The sequence below is a fragment of the Haematobia irritans genome, chromosome 4 (assembly GCF_050003625.1).
Source record: "Haematobia irritans isolate KBUSLIRL chromosome 4, ASM5000362v1, whole genome shotgun sequence".
NCBI classification, from domain to species: Eukaryota; Metazoa; Arthropoda; class Insecta; order Diptera; family Muscidae; genus Haematobia; species Haematobia irritans.
Window position 1 is genome coordinate 128,237,152 of NC_134400.1, and position 18,810 is coordinate 128,255,961.

At 34.4% G+C, this 18,810-nt stretch overlaps 1 protein-coding gene across 1 annotated transcript in view; it reads right to left on the minus strand.

Moving 5' to 3' along the window:
* acs (arcus) overlaps positions 1-18,810 on the minus strand; it is an 86,537-nt gene that overhangs the window by 8,042 nt on the left and 59,685 nt on the right. Inside the window, exon 8 of the mRNA XM_075305889.1 lies at positions 15,963-16,138. Within this exon, the coding sequence (XP_075162004.1) occupies positions 15,963-16,138 (176 nt within the window). The remainder of the gene's footprint in view (positions 1-15,962; positions 16,139-18,810) is intronic.

Below are 18,810 nucleotides of genomic sequence, written 5' to 3' on the forward strand. Positions count from 1 at the left end.
TTTCAGCCCCCTATATATGACAATCTCTAACAATTACATTATTTCCACATATTTTAATTATTATAAACTTTTTTAAGTGATGATTTAATTAAAATTTGGAAAAATAGAAAATAAAACTACAAAAATCTTCAAATGGGACATACTTGTTGCGTTGCAAAGTTTTTTGTGCTTTTATTGCTAAAACACACAAAAGCAATGCCTTTGAGAAAATCCGTTATGTCTGCTGCATGTGAAATTTGTTGAAGAATAAATAAATTCATTTGTGAAGTGACATTTATTGTGATCGCACGTTCATAAAATGGCTCCAATTCGAAAAAGTATTGCGAATTGGAGATATTTGAAGTGTTGTAAGTTTAAACGGAGTGCTATATAGTTCAAGAAATTTTAGTAATATATAAAAATATTTGTGGCGTTTACAAACATTTTAAAGGTTACCAAAATAGTGATACGATATGTAACAGCGCATTCACACAAAAATTTCCTGTAAAAGGCATATTGCAAACGTTCATATATTTATGGAAATACATTGCGGCTCCAAGAGAAACTCCAACGGCCGATTTAGCGATTTGGAAAAAATTTAGTAAACAAGAAGTATATACCACAAGAACTAAGCATCGAGAGGCACTGTGAAGAGACTTTTCACCCTGGAAAATTAGGTGAAGTATTCGTCATAGAAGACCTTTTCTGAATGAGAAACTGAATTCCTACCGCATCGACAGATCTGACGATGGGATATTGAGGTACTGCATACGTCAAATATTTGACGAACACGATAACCATAGTGATATATTTAGGGCCTGGCCACAGTATAAAGAATTTCGAGGAGCACAGTTGGTAAGTAACTAAATTTAAACGTTCACCTTAATTTAATATTCTTACTACATGTATATGTTGTTATTTCGTTTAGATTAACATGGACTTCGGAGTACTGCATAAATACTGCACACTAATATTAGACTGGGTAACCAAACTGATATAGTATATTGGCAGAATTTAATTGAGAAAGAACACTAACAGGTTGGCTGATAAGTCCCCGGTCTAACAAAGAAAAACACATTTTTTGTCAAAATTCGGTTTTATTATTCAACATAGTTCCCTTCAAGAGCGATACAACGATTATAACGACCTTCCAATTTTTTGATACCATTTTGGTATCAAAAAATTGGAAGGTATCAAAAAATCAGTTTCGGCGATCACCTCTTCATTGCAGCCAAATTTTTTCCCTGCGAGCATCCTTTTGAGGTCTGAAAACAAGAAAAAGTCGCTGGGGGCCAGATTTGGAGAATACGGTGGGTGGGGGAGCAATTCGAAGCCCAATTCATGAATTTTTGCCATCGTTCTCTATGACTTGTGGCACGGTGCGTTGTCTTGGTGGAACAACACCTTTTTATACCCTCCACCATAGGATGGGGGTATATTAACTTTGTCATTCCGTTTGTAACACATCGAAATATTGCTCTAAGACCCCATAAAGTATATATATTCTGGGTCGTGGTGAAATTCTGAGTCGATCTAAGCATGTCCGTCCGTCTGTCCGTCTGTCCGGCTGTCCGTTCGTCTGTGGAAATCACGCTAACTTCCGAACGAAACAAGCTATCGACTTGAAACTTGGCACAAGTAGTTGTTATTGATGTAGGTCGGATGGTATTGAAAATGGGCCATATCGGTCCACTTTTACGTATAGCCCCCATATAAACCGATCCCCAAATTTGGCTTGGGGAGCCTCCCGGAGCAGCAAAATTCATCCGATCCGGTTGAAATTTGGTACGTGGTCTTAATATACGGTCTCTAACAACCATGCAAAAATTGGTCCATATCGGTCCATAATTATATATAGCCCCCATATAAACCGATCCCCAGATTTGACCTCCGGAGCCTCTTGGAGCGGCAAAATTCATCCAATCCGATTGAAATTTGGTACCTGATGTAAGTATATGGTCTCTAACAACCATGCAAAAATTGGTCCATATCGGTCCATAATTATATATAGCCCCCATATAAACCGATCCCCAGATTTGACCTCCGGAGACTTTTGGAGGGGCAAAATTCATCCGATCCGATTGAAATTTTGTACCTGATGTTAGTATACGGCCTCTAACTACCATGCAAAAATTGGTCCATATCGGTCCATAATTATATATAGCTCCCATATAAACCGATCCCCAGATTTGACCACCGGAGCCTCTTGGAGGAGCAAAATTCATCCGATCCGGTTGAAATTTAGTACATGGTCTTAGTATACGGTTTTTAACAACCATGCAAAAATTGGTCCATATCGGTCCATAATTATATATAGCCCCCATATAAACCGATCCCCAGATTTGACCTCCGGAGCCTCTTGGTGGGGCAAAATTCATCCGATCCGGTTGAAATTTGGTACGTGATGTTAGTATATGGTCTCTAATAACCATGCAAAAATTGGTCCATATCGGTCCATAATTATATATATCCCCCATATAAACCGATCCCCAGATTTGACCTCCGGAGCCTCTTGGAAGAGCAAAATTCATCCGATCCAGTTGAGATTTGGTACATGGTGTTAGTATATGGTCTCTAACAACCATGCAAAAATTGGTCCATATCGGTCCATAATTATATATAGTTCCCATATAAACCGTCCCCAGATTTGACGTCCAGAACCTCTTGGAGGAGCAAAAGTCATCCGATACGGTTGAAATTTGGTACATTTTGTCAATATATGGCCTCTAACAGCCATGTAAAAATTGGTCCATATCGGTCTTTAGTTATATATAGCCGATGACTTATTACACAAAAATTGGTCCATATCGCCAAAAATAATCTACTAAAACTTTATTTCCATAGAAAATTTTGTCAAATTTTATTACTATAGAAAGTTTTGTCAAAATTTCATTTCTATAGAAAGTTTTGTCAAAAGTTTATTTCTATACAAATGTTTGTCAAAATTTTATTTCCATAGAAAATTTTGTCCAAATTTTATTTCTATAGAAAATTTTGTAATTTACCAAAACTTTATTTCCATAGAAAATTTTGTCAAATTTTATTACTATAGAAAGTTTTGTTAAAATTTCATTTCTATAGAAAGTTTTGTCAAAAGTTTATTTCTATAGAAATGTTTGTCAAAATTTTATTTCTATAGAAAATTTTGTAAAAAATTTATTTCTGTAGAAAATTTTATCAACATTTTATTTCTATACAAAATTTTGTCAAAATTTTATTTCTATACAAAATTTTGTCAACATTTTATTTCTATAGAAATTTTTGTCAAAATTGTATTGCTATAGAAAATTTTGTCAACATTTTACTTCCATAGAAAATTTTGTCAACATTTTATTTCTATAGAAATTTTTGTCAAGGTTTCATTTCTATAGAAAATTTTGTCAAAATTTTATTTCTATAGAAAATTTTGTCAAACTAGATTATATACGTATTTAATCGGCCTTTTTTTGTTTAATATATACCCCGTATGGGCTAACTTACAATTTAGAAGACAGTGTTAAAAAGTTTTACGATACCTTGCCATCGGCAAGTGTTATCGCAACCCAAGTAATTCGATTGTGGATGACAGCCTTTAGTAGAAGTTCCTACGCAATCCATGGTGGAGGGTACATAAGATTCGGCCTGGCCGAACTTACGGCCGTATATACTTGTTCTTCTTCATATGGGGCCGTTTTGCCGCGATTTCGACCTTCAAACGCTCCAATAATAGTCACTATTGATGGTTTTCCCTTCTCAAGATAATCGATAAAAATTATTCCATACGCATCCCAAAAAACAGAGACCATTACTTTGCCAGCGGACTTTTGAGTCTTTCCACGCTTCGGAGACGGTTCACCGGTCGCTGTCCACTCAGCCGACTGTCGATTGGACTCAGGAGTGTAGTGATGGAGCCATGTTTCATCCATTGTCGAATATCGACGGAAAATCTCTGGTGTATTACGAGTTAACAGCTGCAAACACCGCTCAGAATCATCAACACGTTGTTGTTTTTGGTCAAATGTGAGCTCGCGCGGCACCCATTTTGCACAGAGCTTCCGCATATCCAAATATTGATGAATTATATGACCATCACGTTCCTTAGATATCTTTAAGGCCTCTGCTATCTCGATCATTCAAAATCATTTTGTGGATTTTTTTTGATATTTTCGTCGGTAACCACCTCTTTCGGGCGTCCATTGCGTTCACCGTCCTCCGTGCTCATTTCAACGCGCTTGAATTTTGCATACCAATCAATTATTGTTGATTTCCCTGGGGCAGAGTCCGGAAACTCATTATCAAGCCAAGTTTTTGCTTCCACCGTATTTTTTCCCATCAGAAAACAGTATTTTATCAAAACACGAAATTCCTTTTTTCCATTTTTTTCACAATAACAAAAGTTGCTTCACAAAAGACGCTCTATTTCACAAACTAATTGACTTACAGACGTCAAATTTTGACATGAATCATTTGAAGGTTGTTACTATATAAAAACAAGTATATACGGCCATAAGTTCGGCCAGGCCAAAGCTTATGTACCCACCATCATGGATTGCGTAGAAACTTCATCTAAACACTGCCATCCACAATCGAATTACTTAAGTTGCGGTAACGCTTGCCGATGGCAAGGTATCTTAAAACCTCCTAACATCATCTTCTAAATTGTATGTAAGTCCATACGTGGTATATATTAAATCAAAAAAGATCGATCCAATACGTATATAATTCAGTTTGACAAAGTAGACATAAAATTTTGACAAAATATTCTACAGAATTAAAATTTTAACAAAATGTTCTATAGAAATAAAATTTTTACAAAATTTTCTATAGAAATAAAAGTTTTGACAAAATTTTCTATAAAAAGGAAAATTTTGACAAAAATTTCTACAGAAATAACATTTTAACAAAATTTTCTATAGAAATAAACTTTTGACAAAATTTTCTATAAAAATAAAATCTTGGTAGATTATTTTTGGCTCGAGTGGCAACCATGATTATGAACCGAATAAAATTTGGATATGGACCAATTTTTGTGTGATTGGACCAATTTTGGTATGGTTGTTAGCGACCATATACTAACACCACGTGCCTAATTTGAACCGGATCGGATGAATTTTGCTCCTCCAAGAGGCTCCGGAGGTCAAATCTGGTGATCGGTTTATATGGGGGCTATATATAATTATGGACCGATATGGACCAATCCTGGCTCGGTTGTTAAATATCATATACTAACACCATATTCCAAATTACAACCGGATTGGATGAAATTTGCTTCTCTTGGAGACTTCGCAAGCCAAATCTGGGGATCGGTTTATATGGGGGCTATATATAATTATGAACCGATGCGGACCAATTTTTGCATGATTGTTAGAGACCATATACCAACACCATGTACCAAATTTCAGCCGGATCGGATGAAATATGCTTCTCTTAGAGGCTCCACAAGCCAAATCTGGGAATCGGTTTATATGGGGGCTATATATAATTAAGGACCGATATGGACCAATTTTGGCATGGTTGTTAGAGACCATATACCAACATCATGTACCAAATTTCAGCCGGATCGGATGAATTTTTTTTTTCTTTGAGGCTCCGCAAGCCAAATATGGGGATCCGTTTATATGGGGGCTATATATAATTATGAACCGATGTGGACCAATTTTTGCATGGTTGTTAGAGACCATATACCAACACCATATACCAAATTTCAGCAGGATCGGATGAAATATGTTTCTGTTAGAGGCTCCACAAGCCAAATCTGAGGGTCCCTTTATATGGGGGCTATACGTAAAAGTGGACCGATATGGCCCATTTTCAATACCATCCGACCTACATCGATAGCAACTACTTGTGCCAAGTTTCAAGTCGATAGCTTGTTTCGTTCGGAAGTTAGCGTGATTTCAACAGACGGACGGACGGACGGACATGCTTAGATCGACTCAGAATTTCACCACGACCCAGAATATATATACTTTATGGGGTTTTAGAGCAATATATCGATGTGTTACAAACGGAATGACAAAGTTAATATACCCCCATCCTATGATGGAGGGTATAATAATATGCATTTAGTACTAGCGACGCCATCTATGTGTCAGGCCGGGGACTTATCAGCCAACCTGTTATGTTAAAAATGCTGGCATTAGACAGGTTTTTGATAAAATCGATGTGCCGAACGCGGGTTTGTTATAAAAAAAATAATTTAGTAAAATTATGCATATCATTAAATAACTAATATTTAAATCTGCCTTTATAGCCTCATCATTTATGATACGTTTTACTTGGTGTCTATATGGCTACTTATTTCCAACATCAAAATACGTCCGAAATGATAAAAATGGAAAATACGTATGGAGAATACTCCCAAGAATCGTCCATATTTCTAGCAGAAAGTATCCCAGAAGTAGACAACCACTTACATTTTGTTAAAAGGACAAATTAAAATATTAAACCTTTTATTGTTGTTATTGGAGATATCATTTAGAAAATGGTGACTACAATTATTATATTTATCTAGACCAAGAGTACTTTTATAATATTAAATCAGCTAACACAAAACACTTTTCGCAAATACTAATCATTTAATGGAATAATAATGGCTTATATTCCAATAGGATCAATAAAAAGATTTCTCATCTATAAGTATATTTATGTTAATATTATACGAAACGCTGAAAACGTCTTATATTTATGTAAATTTTTGATTAATATCATATGCATACTTTTTCCATTCACAAATCTAAGTTAATAGTGAAATATATAACCCAAGTGTAGTGAATAATATTTTTAAGATTTTTTGATAAAAATAATATTTCCTAATTCATTTAAAATATTTGTAATTATATTGGATATTGTAAAATTTAGAACTAGTTTCTAAGGCGGAAACCAAAGTTCAGTTCGATGTCAGTGTTTCATTGGTTAAATGTAAAATATACATTAGTTTGATGCAATGTAGTCATTGAAGTAATGTAATTTTAATGAATAAATTGCGTACTTTTGATGAATACCTTTCATTGGAATGATGCAGAATATTCATTGAATAGAGACTACCGGACATCAATTTGAATACCATTTTTCATCGAAAGGAAGAAAAAAATACATCAATTAAATGACACTTCTTCTTCAAGATGATGAAATTATTTCATTAAATTGATGAATATATTTGATGAAAAATTGATGTAAAATTCTTCATTACGATGATGAAATGCATTGTAAGCTCAAAATCGAAGAAACATTTCCTCAAATTAATGTTGAAAATCATCATATTGATCAAGTTTTCCGTTCAGTGTAAACAATCCCTACTGAATTAGTAAACACTGTTTGTGGGGTATGAGTAGTATAGGATTGGGAGAAAACCCGCATTTCCATATGTAAGAACCCCCTTAATGTTATACATAGTTATGGGAGTTTTATCACTATCTGACCAGAAATGTCTAATAGTAGGAGCTGTAGGTTAGGTTAGGTTATGTGGCAGTCCGATGTATCAGGCTCACTTAGACTATTCAGTCCATTGTGATACCACAGTGGTGAATATTAGGAGTTATAGTTGATTCTGAACCTACACACAAAAATTTTTTTTTTCTGGTTCAATCACGAAATTAATTGATCCAATTAATTTTTTAATTGAAATATCTTCAATCACAGAAATTATAGTATCAATTAAAAAATTAATTGAAGGTCAATTAAAAAATTAATTGATCCAATTAAAAAATTAATTGATACTATTAAATTTTGTGATTGATTTTTGTTTCAATTAAAAAATTTGTTGAATCAATTAAATTTTTAATTGAATATTTTTTAAAACTCAATTAAAATTTTAATTGGAAAAATTTTCTTGAAATTTTTTTCTGTGTACAGAGTTTGTATGCCACTATTGCTTCCATTATTAAACAAGTGAGTAAAGTAGAAAGTCGGGCGGGGCCGACTATATGATACCCTAAACCACCCTTACTGAATTAGTAATCATAAGCATATGTGGGGTAACATTGATATAGGTCTGGGAGATAAACCGCAGTTGCATATTTAAGAAAATTAAGAGGTACATGTTTATGGGTGCTATGTCTCAATCTGACTATAGCTCATAGTCAGTGTTGCCAGGGAAAATGTTCGGCTTACCCTACAAGGACAAAAAAGTTCCCTACTTTCCCATACATTCCCAAACAATTTTCCCTACAATATTTTTCGTTAAATTTAAACAAATTTTACAAAATACAAATGGTTCTAAGAACTTTATTATCTTAAAACATGAAAATGCAACGTATATAACCTAGAAAATAAATTTGTATTACCACCACGATTGCCACAGTTGGTAGAATTCAACGTTTTCCAAACGTTTTTTTTTTCTTTGCGTGTACATCTAAAACTTAACCAATGATAATTTTAATAACATCGGATAAAAAATTCGTCATTGTATCGACATCAAGAAAAAAGTGAACCCACCATGAAAGAAAAGATAGGTTTTTTTGAGAAAATTTTAACTAAAATATTTTACTAATTGCAACATGATACAAATTAGTTAATCATTTTTGCCAAATTAAAGAAATTTTTTTAAAAACAATAAGCGTTGGTCTATTGTTTAAGAAAATGTATACTGAAAAAATAGCATGCCCGGTTCCAAAGATTTTGTCTTTACTTAAAAAAATTTGGTATTGATTGCGAGAAAAAGAAGCGGAGAATACAAGTAAGGATAATTTTAAGACACAATTCTCTTTTAAATTTGGGTTTTGTGTACTTGCTTCTAGGAAGCAAATTTTAATCTTTCGTTTTTTCAGATTTTTTCTTCATGTTCTATCAAAGTCCCTTAAAAACGAGTTAACGACAACTTTATTTTCCAAATTAAGACTCGACTTCCAGTAGAAATTATTCTATGTTTCAAGTAAAAAACTTCTTTAAAATAAAGTTTTGAAAAACATGTCCTATATTTGAACGATTTTTTGCTTTATAGTCAAGATGCAAAAATACGACAAATTTAAAAACAATTTCATTAAATTTAAAGAATTTTTCTGAATTATTAAAGTCAAGTCGACCTTAGCCCAAACATTTTTTTTCATGTTATGATACCCATTTTTAAGTCAAATCACTTAATTATAAGGACAATACGACTTCATTGAAAAGTTTATCAACTTTTGGACAAGGAAAAAACCTTTACCAATGATATTGCAAGATTTGTGTATGGTGTTAACAGGTTTCAGAGTATATCATGTTATGCGAAAGATTTATATGGTATGTCGTTCAATAAGCTAATGGAGTTTAGATGTTTAATCTTTTTACATAAACTTATTCATTACTCTGAGCCGAAATATTTGTTTGAACGATTGATATTTACCCAATCTCCGAGACTACGATGTTTGAAACCTTTTAGATCCCGATATTTGGTTTCAGATCGACAATTTTTCATAATTGCTATACGATTGTGGAATAATTTACCTTTAAGTCTGCGAACGCAGCACTTATTCCCTCAATTCAAGAGGGAATTACGACGTCACTTTACTTTGATGGATTGATTTAATTATTTATTTTTTTTTTCTTCTATTTGATTAAATTTTAATTTTGCAACAAATCGTGTTTGTGTGTATGTCTGTTTTTATGTTCAACTTTTTTATTCTTTTTTTATTATTTTTACTATTTTTATACCCACCACCATAGGATGGGGGGTATATTAACTTTGTCATTCCGTTTGTAACACATCGAAATATTGCTCTAATACCCCATAAAGTATATATATTCTGGGTCGAGGTGAAATTCTGAGTCGATCTGAGCATGTCCGTCCGTCCGTCCGTCCGTCCGTCCGTCCGTCCGTCTGTTGAAATCACGCTAACTTCCGAACGAAACAAGCTATCGACTTGAAACTTGGCACAAGTAGTTGTTATTGATGGAGGTCGGATGGTATTGCAAATGGGTCATATCGGTCCAATTTTACGTATAGCCCCCATATAAACGGACCCCAACATTTGGCTTGCGAGGCCTCTAAGAGAAGCAAATTTCATCCGATCCGGCTGAAATTTGGTACATGGTGTTAGTATATGACCTCTAACAACCATGCAAAAATTGGTCCACATCGGTCCATAATTATATATAGCCCCCATATAAACCGATCCCCCGATTTGGCTTGCGAGGCCCCTAAGAGAAGCAAATTTCATCCGATCCGGCTGAAATTTGGTACATGGTGTTAGTGTATGGTCTCTAACAACCATGCAAAAATTGGTCCACATCGGTCCATAATTATATATAGCCCCCATATAAACCGATCCCCCGATTTGGCTTGCGAGGCCTCTAAGAGAAGGAAATTTCATCCGATCCGGCTGAAATTTGGTACATGGTGTTAGTATATGGTCTCTAACAGCCATGCAAAAATTGGTCGACATCGCTCCATAATTATATATAGCCCCCATATAAACCGATCCCCCGATTTGGCTTGCGAGGCCGCTACGAGAAGCAAATTTCATCCGATCCGGCTGAAATTTTGTACGTGATGTTAGTATATGGTCTATAACAACCATGCAAAAATTGGTCCACATCGGTTCATAATTATATATAACCCCCATATAAACCGATCACCAGATTTGACCTCCGGAACCTATTGGAAGACCAAAATTCATCTGATTCAGTTGAAATTTGGTATGTGGTGTTAATATATGGCCTCAAACACCCATGCAAAAATTGGTCCATATCGGTCCATAATTATATATAGGCCTCATATAAACCGATCCCCAGATTTGACCTCCAGAGCCCCTTGGAAGAGCAAAATTCTTGCCATTCGGTTGAAATTTGGTACGTGATGTTAGTATATGGTATCCAACAACCATGCAGGAATTGGTTCCTATCAGTCCATAATTATATATAGCTCCCATATAAACCGATCCCCAGATTTGACCTCCGGTGCCTTTTGGAGAAGCAAAATTCATCCGATCTGCTTGAAATTTGGTACGTGGTGGTAGTATATGATATTTAACAACCATGCCAAAAGTGGTCCATATCAGTCCATAATCGTACATAGCCCCATATAAACCGATCCCGAGATTTGGTTTTGGAACCTCTTGGAGGAGCAAATTTCATCCGAGTGAGTTGAAATTTGGTACATTGTGCTAGTATATGGTCGTTAACAACCATGCCTAACTAGGTCCATATCGGTCTATAGTTATATATGGCCCTCAGACAAATCGATCCCCAAGCACACAAAAATTGGTCCATATCAAGTTCATAATTGTATATAGCCCCCATATAAGCGACCCCCATATTTTAATTCTTGCTCTCTACGTACAAAAAACCCATATCGATTCGTAATTATTTGTAGACTTAACTATACATAACTTTATTGTCTAATATATACCATGTATGGACTAAATCACAGTCTTTCGTAGAAGTTTCTACGCAATCCATGGTGGTGGGTACATAAGATTCGGCCTGGCCGAACTTGCGGCCGTATGTACTTGTTTATTATTTATTTATTGTATTTTTTTTAATTTGTTAGCTGTTTAATAGTTTTTAGTGACACACTTTAATAATATTTTATATACAAAAATAATTATAATATATGCATACTTGTGTTTTCTATTAAATTCTTTGTCAACTTTAAAACAAATTAATATTTTCTATCTTTTAAGTATTTTTATATTTTATCAAATAATTATGAAATGTTCAATCATATTGTAGTACAGTCTATAAGTTCATACTTGTTGTACTATTATGCCAATAAATAAATAAATGAAATGAAAATGAAATGAAATATTAGAGAAATGCGTCTTCTAAGCTAAGCAAAATTTGTATTCGTATTTTAAAGACATGAAATCTTTGACCTCACGACAATATTTTTTTCAGTGTAATAAGGTAAAAAGTAAAGTTAAAAAATTGTTAAACTGTCTTTAGCGCTTTATGATGTTTAAGACAGAAACATTTTAAAAAATTTACTCATTTGAGAAACTTACACCCTCAAAAAAAATCGCTTCTTTAACATATGTTCCAAACATATTTTGCAGGAAGCAAATATATTTTTGGATACTGCCGAAACGTTAATATGTTTTGTTTTATGTAAACATATTATATGTTTGGAAGCATTTTGAGCCCAAAAATATTATATGCTTGGAAGAATTTTTCCCAAATACGATTGTGCTCATTGCCTAACATACTCGTAATTTTCACTTCCACGAAATATTTTAGTTATTGGCACCTTTTTCTGTAATACAAATAATGTTGAAGAAATTATTCACTTTTATAATTTTTTTAAATTTTACCTTTCGCCTGCACGGAGAATCGAACCGAGGTCCATACAGTTTGTAAGCCAACACATTATCCACTGGGCTACGTAGCTGTTATAGTCACCAGTAGATAATTATCGTTATAAGTTACATTTATATAGCATAGTTTGCAGCGCCCACGAGCCCATGGAAACATAACATTATTTAACAGAAACATACATTTGTTTGCTACGTGGAGCAGTGGTTAGCATGTCTTCCTTGCATGCAAGGGGTCGTGGGTTCAATCCCTGCTCCGACCGAACACTTTTTTTTTTTTAATTTACAAATTTATATTTATACTATATTAAATTTTTATAATGGAACTTCGAAATGTTGGTTATTAAAGATTTATAGTCAGTAACAGTGCTTTTTTTTATTGCAAAAATAACAATTTTGTAAAAAAACTTTAAAATTTGGATGGTATTCAAAAACTCTAACAAAAGAAGAACGTGGAGTCGAGTATAAGCATACATAAATAATTTTATAATATAAACATAAATTTATTTAGGCGTGAACAGTTTTTTACTAGCATTTAACACCATCGCTCTAAAATGCCTTTTATTTTTCTTTAATAATTCATTTTAAAGAAAATAATTTTTTTAAATTGTTTTAGCTGCAAAACTCGTTCTTAATGCCCGCTTTTATATTTGAAGGTATCCGTCAACTCCTCGTGGACTACTTATTAATAAAGAGGAACTAAACTTTGTTTTTATACATTTTAGTGTGTAATTTTTCACTATTTCCTCCTTAATTCATTTTACTGTCCAAACTCTAACAAGTACATACGGCCGCAAGTTCGGCCAGGCCGAATCTTATGTACCCACCACCATGGATTGCGTAGAAACTTCTACGAAAGACTGTGATTTAGTCCATACATGGTATATATTAGACAATAAAGTTATGTATAGTTAAGTCTACAAATAATTACGAATCGATATGGGTTTTTTGTACGTAGAGAGCAAGAATTAAAATATGGGGGTCGCTTATATGGGGGCTATATACAATTATGAACTGGATATGGACCAATTTTTGTGTGCTTGGGGATCGATTTGTCTAAGGGCCATATATAACTATAGACCGATATGGACCTAGTTAGGCATGGTTGTTAACGACCATATACTAGCACAATGTACCAAATTTCAACTCACTCGGATGAAATTTGCTCCTCCAAGAGGTTCCAAAACCAAATCTCGGGATTGGTTTATATGGGGCTATTTACGATTATGGACTGATATGGACCACTTTTGGCATGGTTGTTAAATATCATATACTACCACCACGTACCAAATTTCAAGCAGATCGGATGAATTTTGCTTCTCCAAAAGGCACCGGAGGTCAAATCTGGGGATCGGTTTATATGGGAGCTATATATAATTATGGACTGATAGGAACCAATTCCTGCATGGTTGTTGGATACCATATACTAACATCACGTACCAAATTTCAACCGAATGGCAAGAATTTTGCTCTTCCAAGGGGCTCTGGAGGTCAAATCTGGGGATCGGTTTATATGAGGCCTATATATAATTATGGACCGATATGGACCAATTTTTGCATGGGTGTTTGAGGCCATATATTAACACCACATACCAAATTTCAACTGAATCAGATGAATTTTGGTCTTCCAATAGGTTCCGGAGGTCAAATCTGGTGATCGGTTTATATGGGGGTTATATATAATTATGAACCGATGTGGACCAATTTTTGCATGGTTGTTATAGACCATATACTAACATCACGTACAAAATTTCAGCCGGATCGGATGAAATTTGCTTCTCGTAGCGGCCTCGCAAGCCAAATCGGGGGATCGGTTTATATGGGGGCTATATATAATTATGGACCGATGTCGACCAATTTTTGCATGGCTGTTAGAGACCATATACTAACACCATGTACCAAATTTCAGCCGGATCGGATGAAATTTCCTTCTCTTAGAGGCCTCGCAAGCCAAATCGGGGGATCGGTTTATATGGGGGCTATATATAATTATGGACCGATGTGGACCAATTTTTGCATGGTTGTTAGAGACCATACACTGACACCATGTACCAAATTTCAGCCGGATCGGATGAAATTTGCTTCTCTTAGGGGCCTCGCAAGCCAAATCGGGGGATCGGTTTATATGGGGGCTATATATAATTATGGACCGATGTGGACCAATTTTTGCATGGTTGTTAGAGGTCATATACTAACACCATGTACCAAATTTCAGCCGGATCGGATGAAATTTGCTTCTCTTAGAGGCCTCGCAAGCCAAATGTTGGGGTCCGTTTATATGGGGGCTATACGTAAAATTGGACCGATATGACCCATTTGCAATACCATCCGACCTCCATCAATAACAACTACTTGTGCCAAGTTTCAAGTCGATAGCTTGTTTCGTTCGGAAGTTAGCGTGATTTCAACAGACGGACGGACGGACGGACGGACGGACGGACGGACGGACATGCTCAGATCGACTCAGAATTTCACCTCGACCCAGAATATATATACTTTATGGGGTCTTAGAGCAATATTTCGATGTGTTACAAACGGAATGACAAAGTTAATATACCCCCCATCCTATGGTGGTGGGTATAAAAAGAGTATAGTGCCCTTTCGTTATTTTTATGAAGACCCCTGATTTCTTTTATCGAACCAAGAAAAAAATTGTGCCCATAAAGCCATAATATACATAAAATGGTGCTCTCAAGGCGAAAACACATGCTGTTTGTTTTTCAAATGTCTATTCTCTTGGTTCCGAATGTCTATTCTCTTTATTCAAATTAAATAATATTTAGACTTAAGCATATCAAATTTTTGGCCTTATCTTAAAACAGTTTTCCGAAACAACATACAAGTGGTTTCACAGAAATTGTTCTCTTTTGATTATTTTGCTGCGTTATGTTGACATCTTTCCTCAACTCTCCCGGTTTCCATCTCTATTTCTTTCTCTATACTCTCTCTGTCGCTTTGAATAAAATATCACAACATATGTATGTTTAGTCGAAATTTGTAAATGTATATATGTTTGCATTCACACAAATGATTTTTATAAAACATTCATGCCCAAACATAATATATTCTAACATATTAACATAGATGTCCCAAACATTTAGTGTTAATTTAGGAATATTATATGTTTGCACTTAAATATATTGTGTTTAAAAATTGTGCCCGAAACACATTTTGTTTATATCGGAACATATGAAAAACATATTTTTCTAACAGTGTATGAATGCAATTTAAGTAAACTCCACCCAGTTTGGTAAATTGTGAATTATTTTCCAATTTAGTAAAATTGTGTACTTCATTTGATAAAACCTTTTGGCTATAAAAAAAATGTCGTTGACTTTTTTCTGGATGTATTAAATTTTTTAATAACTACAAAATCAAAATAACTACTTTGGTATACCCTAATCGAAGTTTGATGATATGAAAATGTTTAAGTTTGTTTTTTATTCGATTAAAAAATTCCCAAAAAATCTAATTAATCTATCTACACCCAAAGAAAAAATACTTTCCTCAGGAACGAAATTTTAGACAAACGAAATTCCCCTTTCTTATAAAATATTTTCTTTTAGATCAAACAAACCCAAATTTATGATATACAATTCAAAGATTGTCTCTAATTCTTTTTATTTGCCTTTAAATTCTTTAGCGTCAAAAGAAAACTTTGCTTGTCTAAAACTTCGATCCTCAGAAAAGAAAACTCTTCTTTCAGTGTAACGACATAGGCTATTTTGCTTTTTACCTATGACATGTTTGGATGGCTTTGACATTGTTTATACTTACATGTTAACAAAACGATGAGTGCACGTACGAGGAGCTCATAGAGGGCATGTTTCGAGGAATCCTTTACACGTTTCGACAGATATTTATTCCATACAATATCGGCTGTAACATATCCCTGTAGAGCATACGATATCCATGTGGTTATGGCAAAGAGAATTTTTGTCACTTGAGCCAGACTGTGAGAAAAGAAAAAAAAAACAAACAAAATATTTTAACAAATAAATGTATAATAAAAGTCTCTGTTATCAAAAGGATATTTAGTAACCAGTAAGGAAAGTCTAAAGTCGGGCGGGGCCGACTATATTATACCCTGCACCACTTTGTAGATCTAAATTTTCGATACCATATCACATCCGTCAAATGTGTTGGGGGCTATATATAAAGGTTTGTCCCAAATACATACATTTAAATATCACTCGATCTGGAAGAATTTGATAGACTTCTATAAAATCTATAGACTCAAAATTTAAGTCGGCTAATGCACTAGGGTGGAACACAATGTTAGTAAAAAATATGGGAAACGTTTAAATCTGAAGCAATTTTAAGGAAACTTCGAAAAAGTTTATTTATGATTTATCGCTCGATATATATGTATTAGAAGTTTAGGAAAATTAGAGTCATTTTTACAACTTTTCGACTAAGCAGTGGCGATTTTACAAGGAAAATGTTGGTATTTTGACCATTTTTGTCGATATCAGAAAAACATATATATGGGAGCTATATCTAAATCTGAACCGATTTCAACCAAATTTGGCACGCATAGCTACAATGCTAATTCTACTCCCTGTGCAAAATTTCAACTAAATCGGAGCAAAAAATTGGCCTCTGTGGTCATATGAGTGTAAATCGGGCGAAAGCTATATATGGGAGCTATATCTAAATCTGAACCGATTTCAACCAAATATGGCACGCATAGCAACAATGCTAATTCTACTCCCTGTGCAAAATTTCAACTAAATCGGAGCAAAAAATTGGCCTCTGTGGTCATATGAGTGTAAATCGGCCGAAAGCTATATATTGGAGCTATATCTAAATATGAACCGATTTCAACCAAATTTGGCACACATAGCTACAATGCTAATTCTACTCCCTGTGTAAAATTTCAACTAAATCGGAGCAAAAAATTGGCCTCTGTGGTCATATGAGTGTAAATCGGGCGAAAGCTATATATGGGAGCTATATCTAAATCTGAACCGATTTCAACCAAATTTGGCACGCATAGCTACAATGCTAATTCTACTCCCTGTGCAAAATTTCAACTAAATCGGAGTTAAAAATTGGCCTCTGTGGGCAAATGAGTGTAAATCGGGCGAAAGCTATATATGGGAGCTATATCTAAATCTGAACCGATTTGGCTGATATTTTGCAAATTTTTCGAGACCCATAAAATATTCGGATGTGCGGAATTTGAGGAAGATCGGTTGATATACACGCCAATTATGACCAGATCGGTGAAAAATATATATGGCAGCTATATCTAAATCTGAACCGATTTTTTCCAAAATCAATAGGGATCGTCTTTGAGCCGAAACAGGACCCTATACCAAATTTTAGGACAATCGGACTAAAACTGCGAGCTGTACTTTGCACACAAAAATACATCAACAGACAGACAGACGGACAGACAGACAGACAGACAGACAGACGGACATCGCTAAATCGACTCAGAATTTAATTCTAAGCCGATCCGTATACTAAAAGGTTGGTCTCCTTCTTGGCGTTACATACAAATGCACAAACTTATTATACCCTGTACCACAGTAGTGGTGAAGGGTATAAAAACGAGAACTTGTGGTCATGATATATTCGCTCCAGAACTATAATATTGTGAGTGCAAATTAAAAATGCGGGATTTATTGAAAATTTTGAGAATTAATTCCGCAATATATATAACAGACTGATCAGTCCAAGTATTGTCCATCACTTGTCCCTTCTGCTTTCCATCTTTCTGGCAACATTTTAACACATCGATGTATATATATTCTAGGTCGTGGCGAATTTTTGACTCGATCTAGCGATATTCGATGAAATCACGCTAACTTCCGAACGAAACAAGCTATCGGCTTGAAACTCTATCGACAAGTAGCAGTTATTGATGTAGGTCGAATGATATTGCCAATTGGCCATATGGTTGAAATCTAATACGTTATGTTAGTTTACGCCCCCATGCATACCTTACGCACCATGAAAAAATTAGTCCATGTCGGTCCATAATTACCCAGCAAATCTTTAAAAGTACTTCAAAAAATTTTCTCTCAAAAACGTTCCTTAGGAAGTTCATTTGAGGAAATTTTTTGATAACTCGCTTTTTTCATATTTTTAACGGCTATTTTTAATATTTTTTGTATTAAATATGTTAAAAACAGAGTAAGAATTAATATGGTAAAAAATTTTTAAATTTTGTCGAAACAACTGCTAAATCCATTCTAGAAAAATTACAATTTTTTGTTTAAATATTCGATATCAAACGTTCCAGATAAGCGTTAGAATGCATAAAAAATCATAAAAAAATATAAAAATTATTTATTTGTCAAAATATCACAAAAATTTCTTAATTCACATCCAAAACACAAAATTCGCATCACAACTTAAGTAGTGATGCAAACTCAGTGCAACTGCAGTGGTGCAAAATTCATCAATTTTGCACCACTTCCAGATGGCGACGCTTTTTTGCTGGGTATAACATATCTCCCATAGCACACAGAGTTTTTGACTGATTTGCTTTAAATTTTGCACGAAGAATAGTGTCGTATAGTGTGCCAAATTTGGTTCAGATTTAGATATAGCTCCAATATAACATATAGCACAGAGGCCAAAATTTTACTCCGATTTACTTGAAACTTTGCAC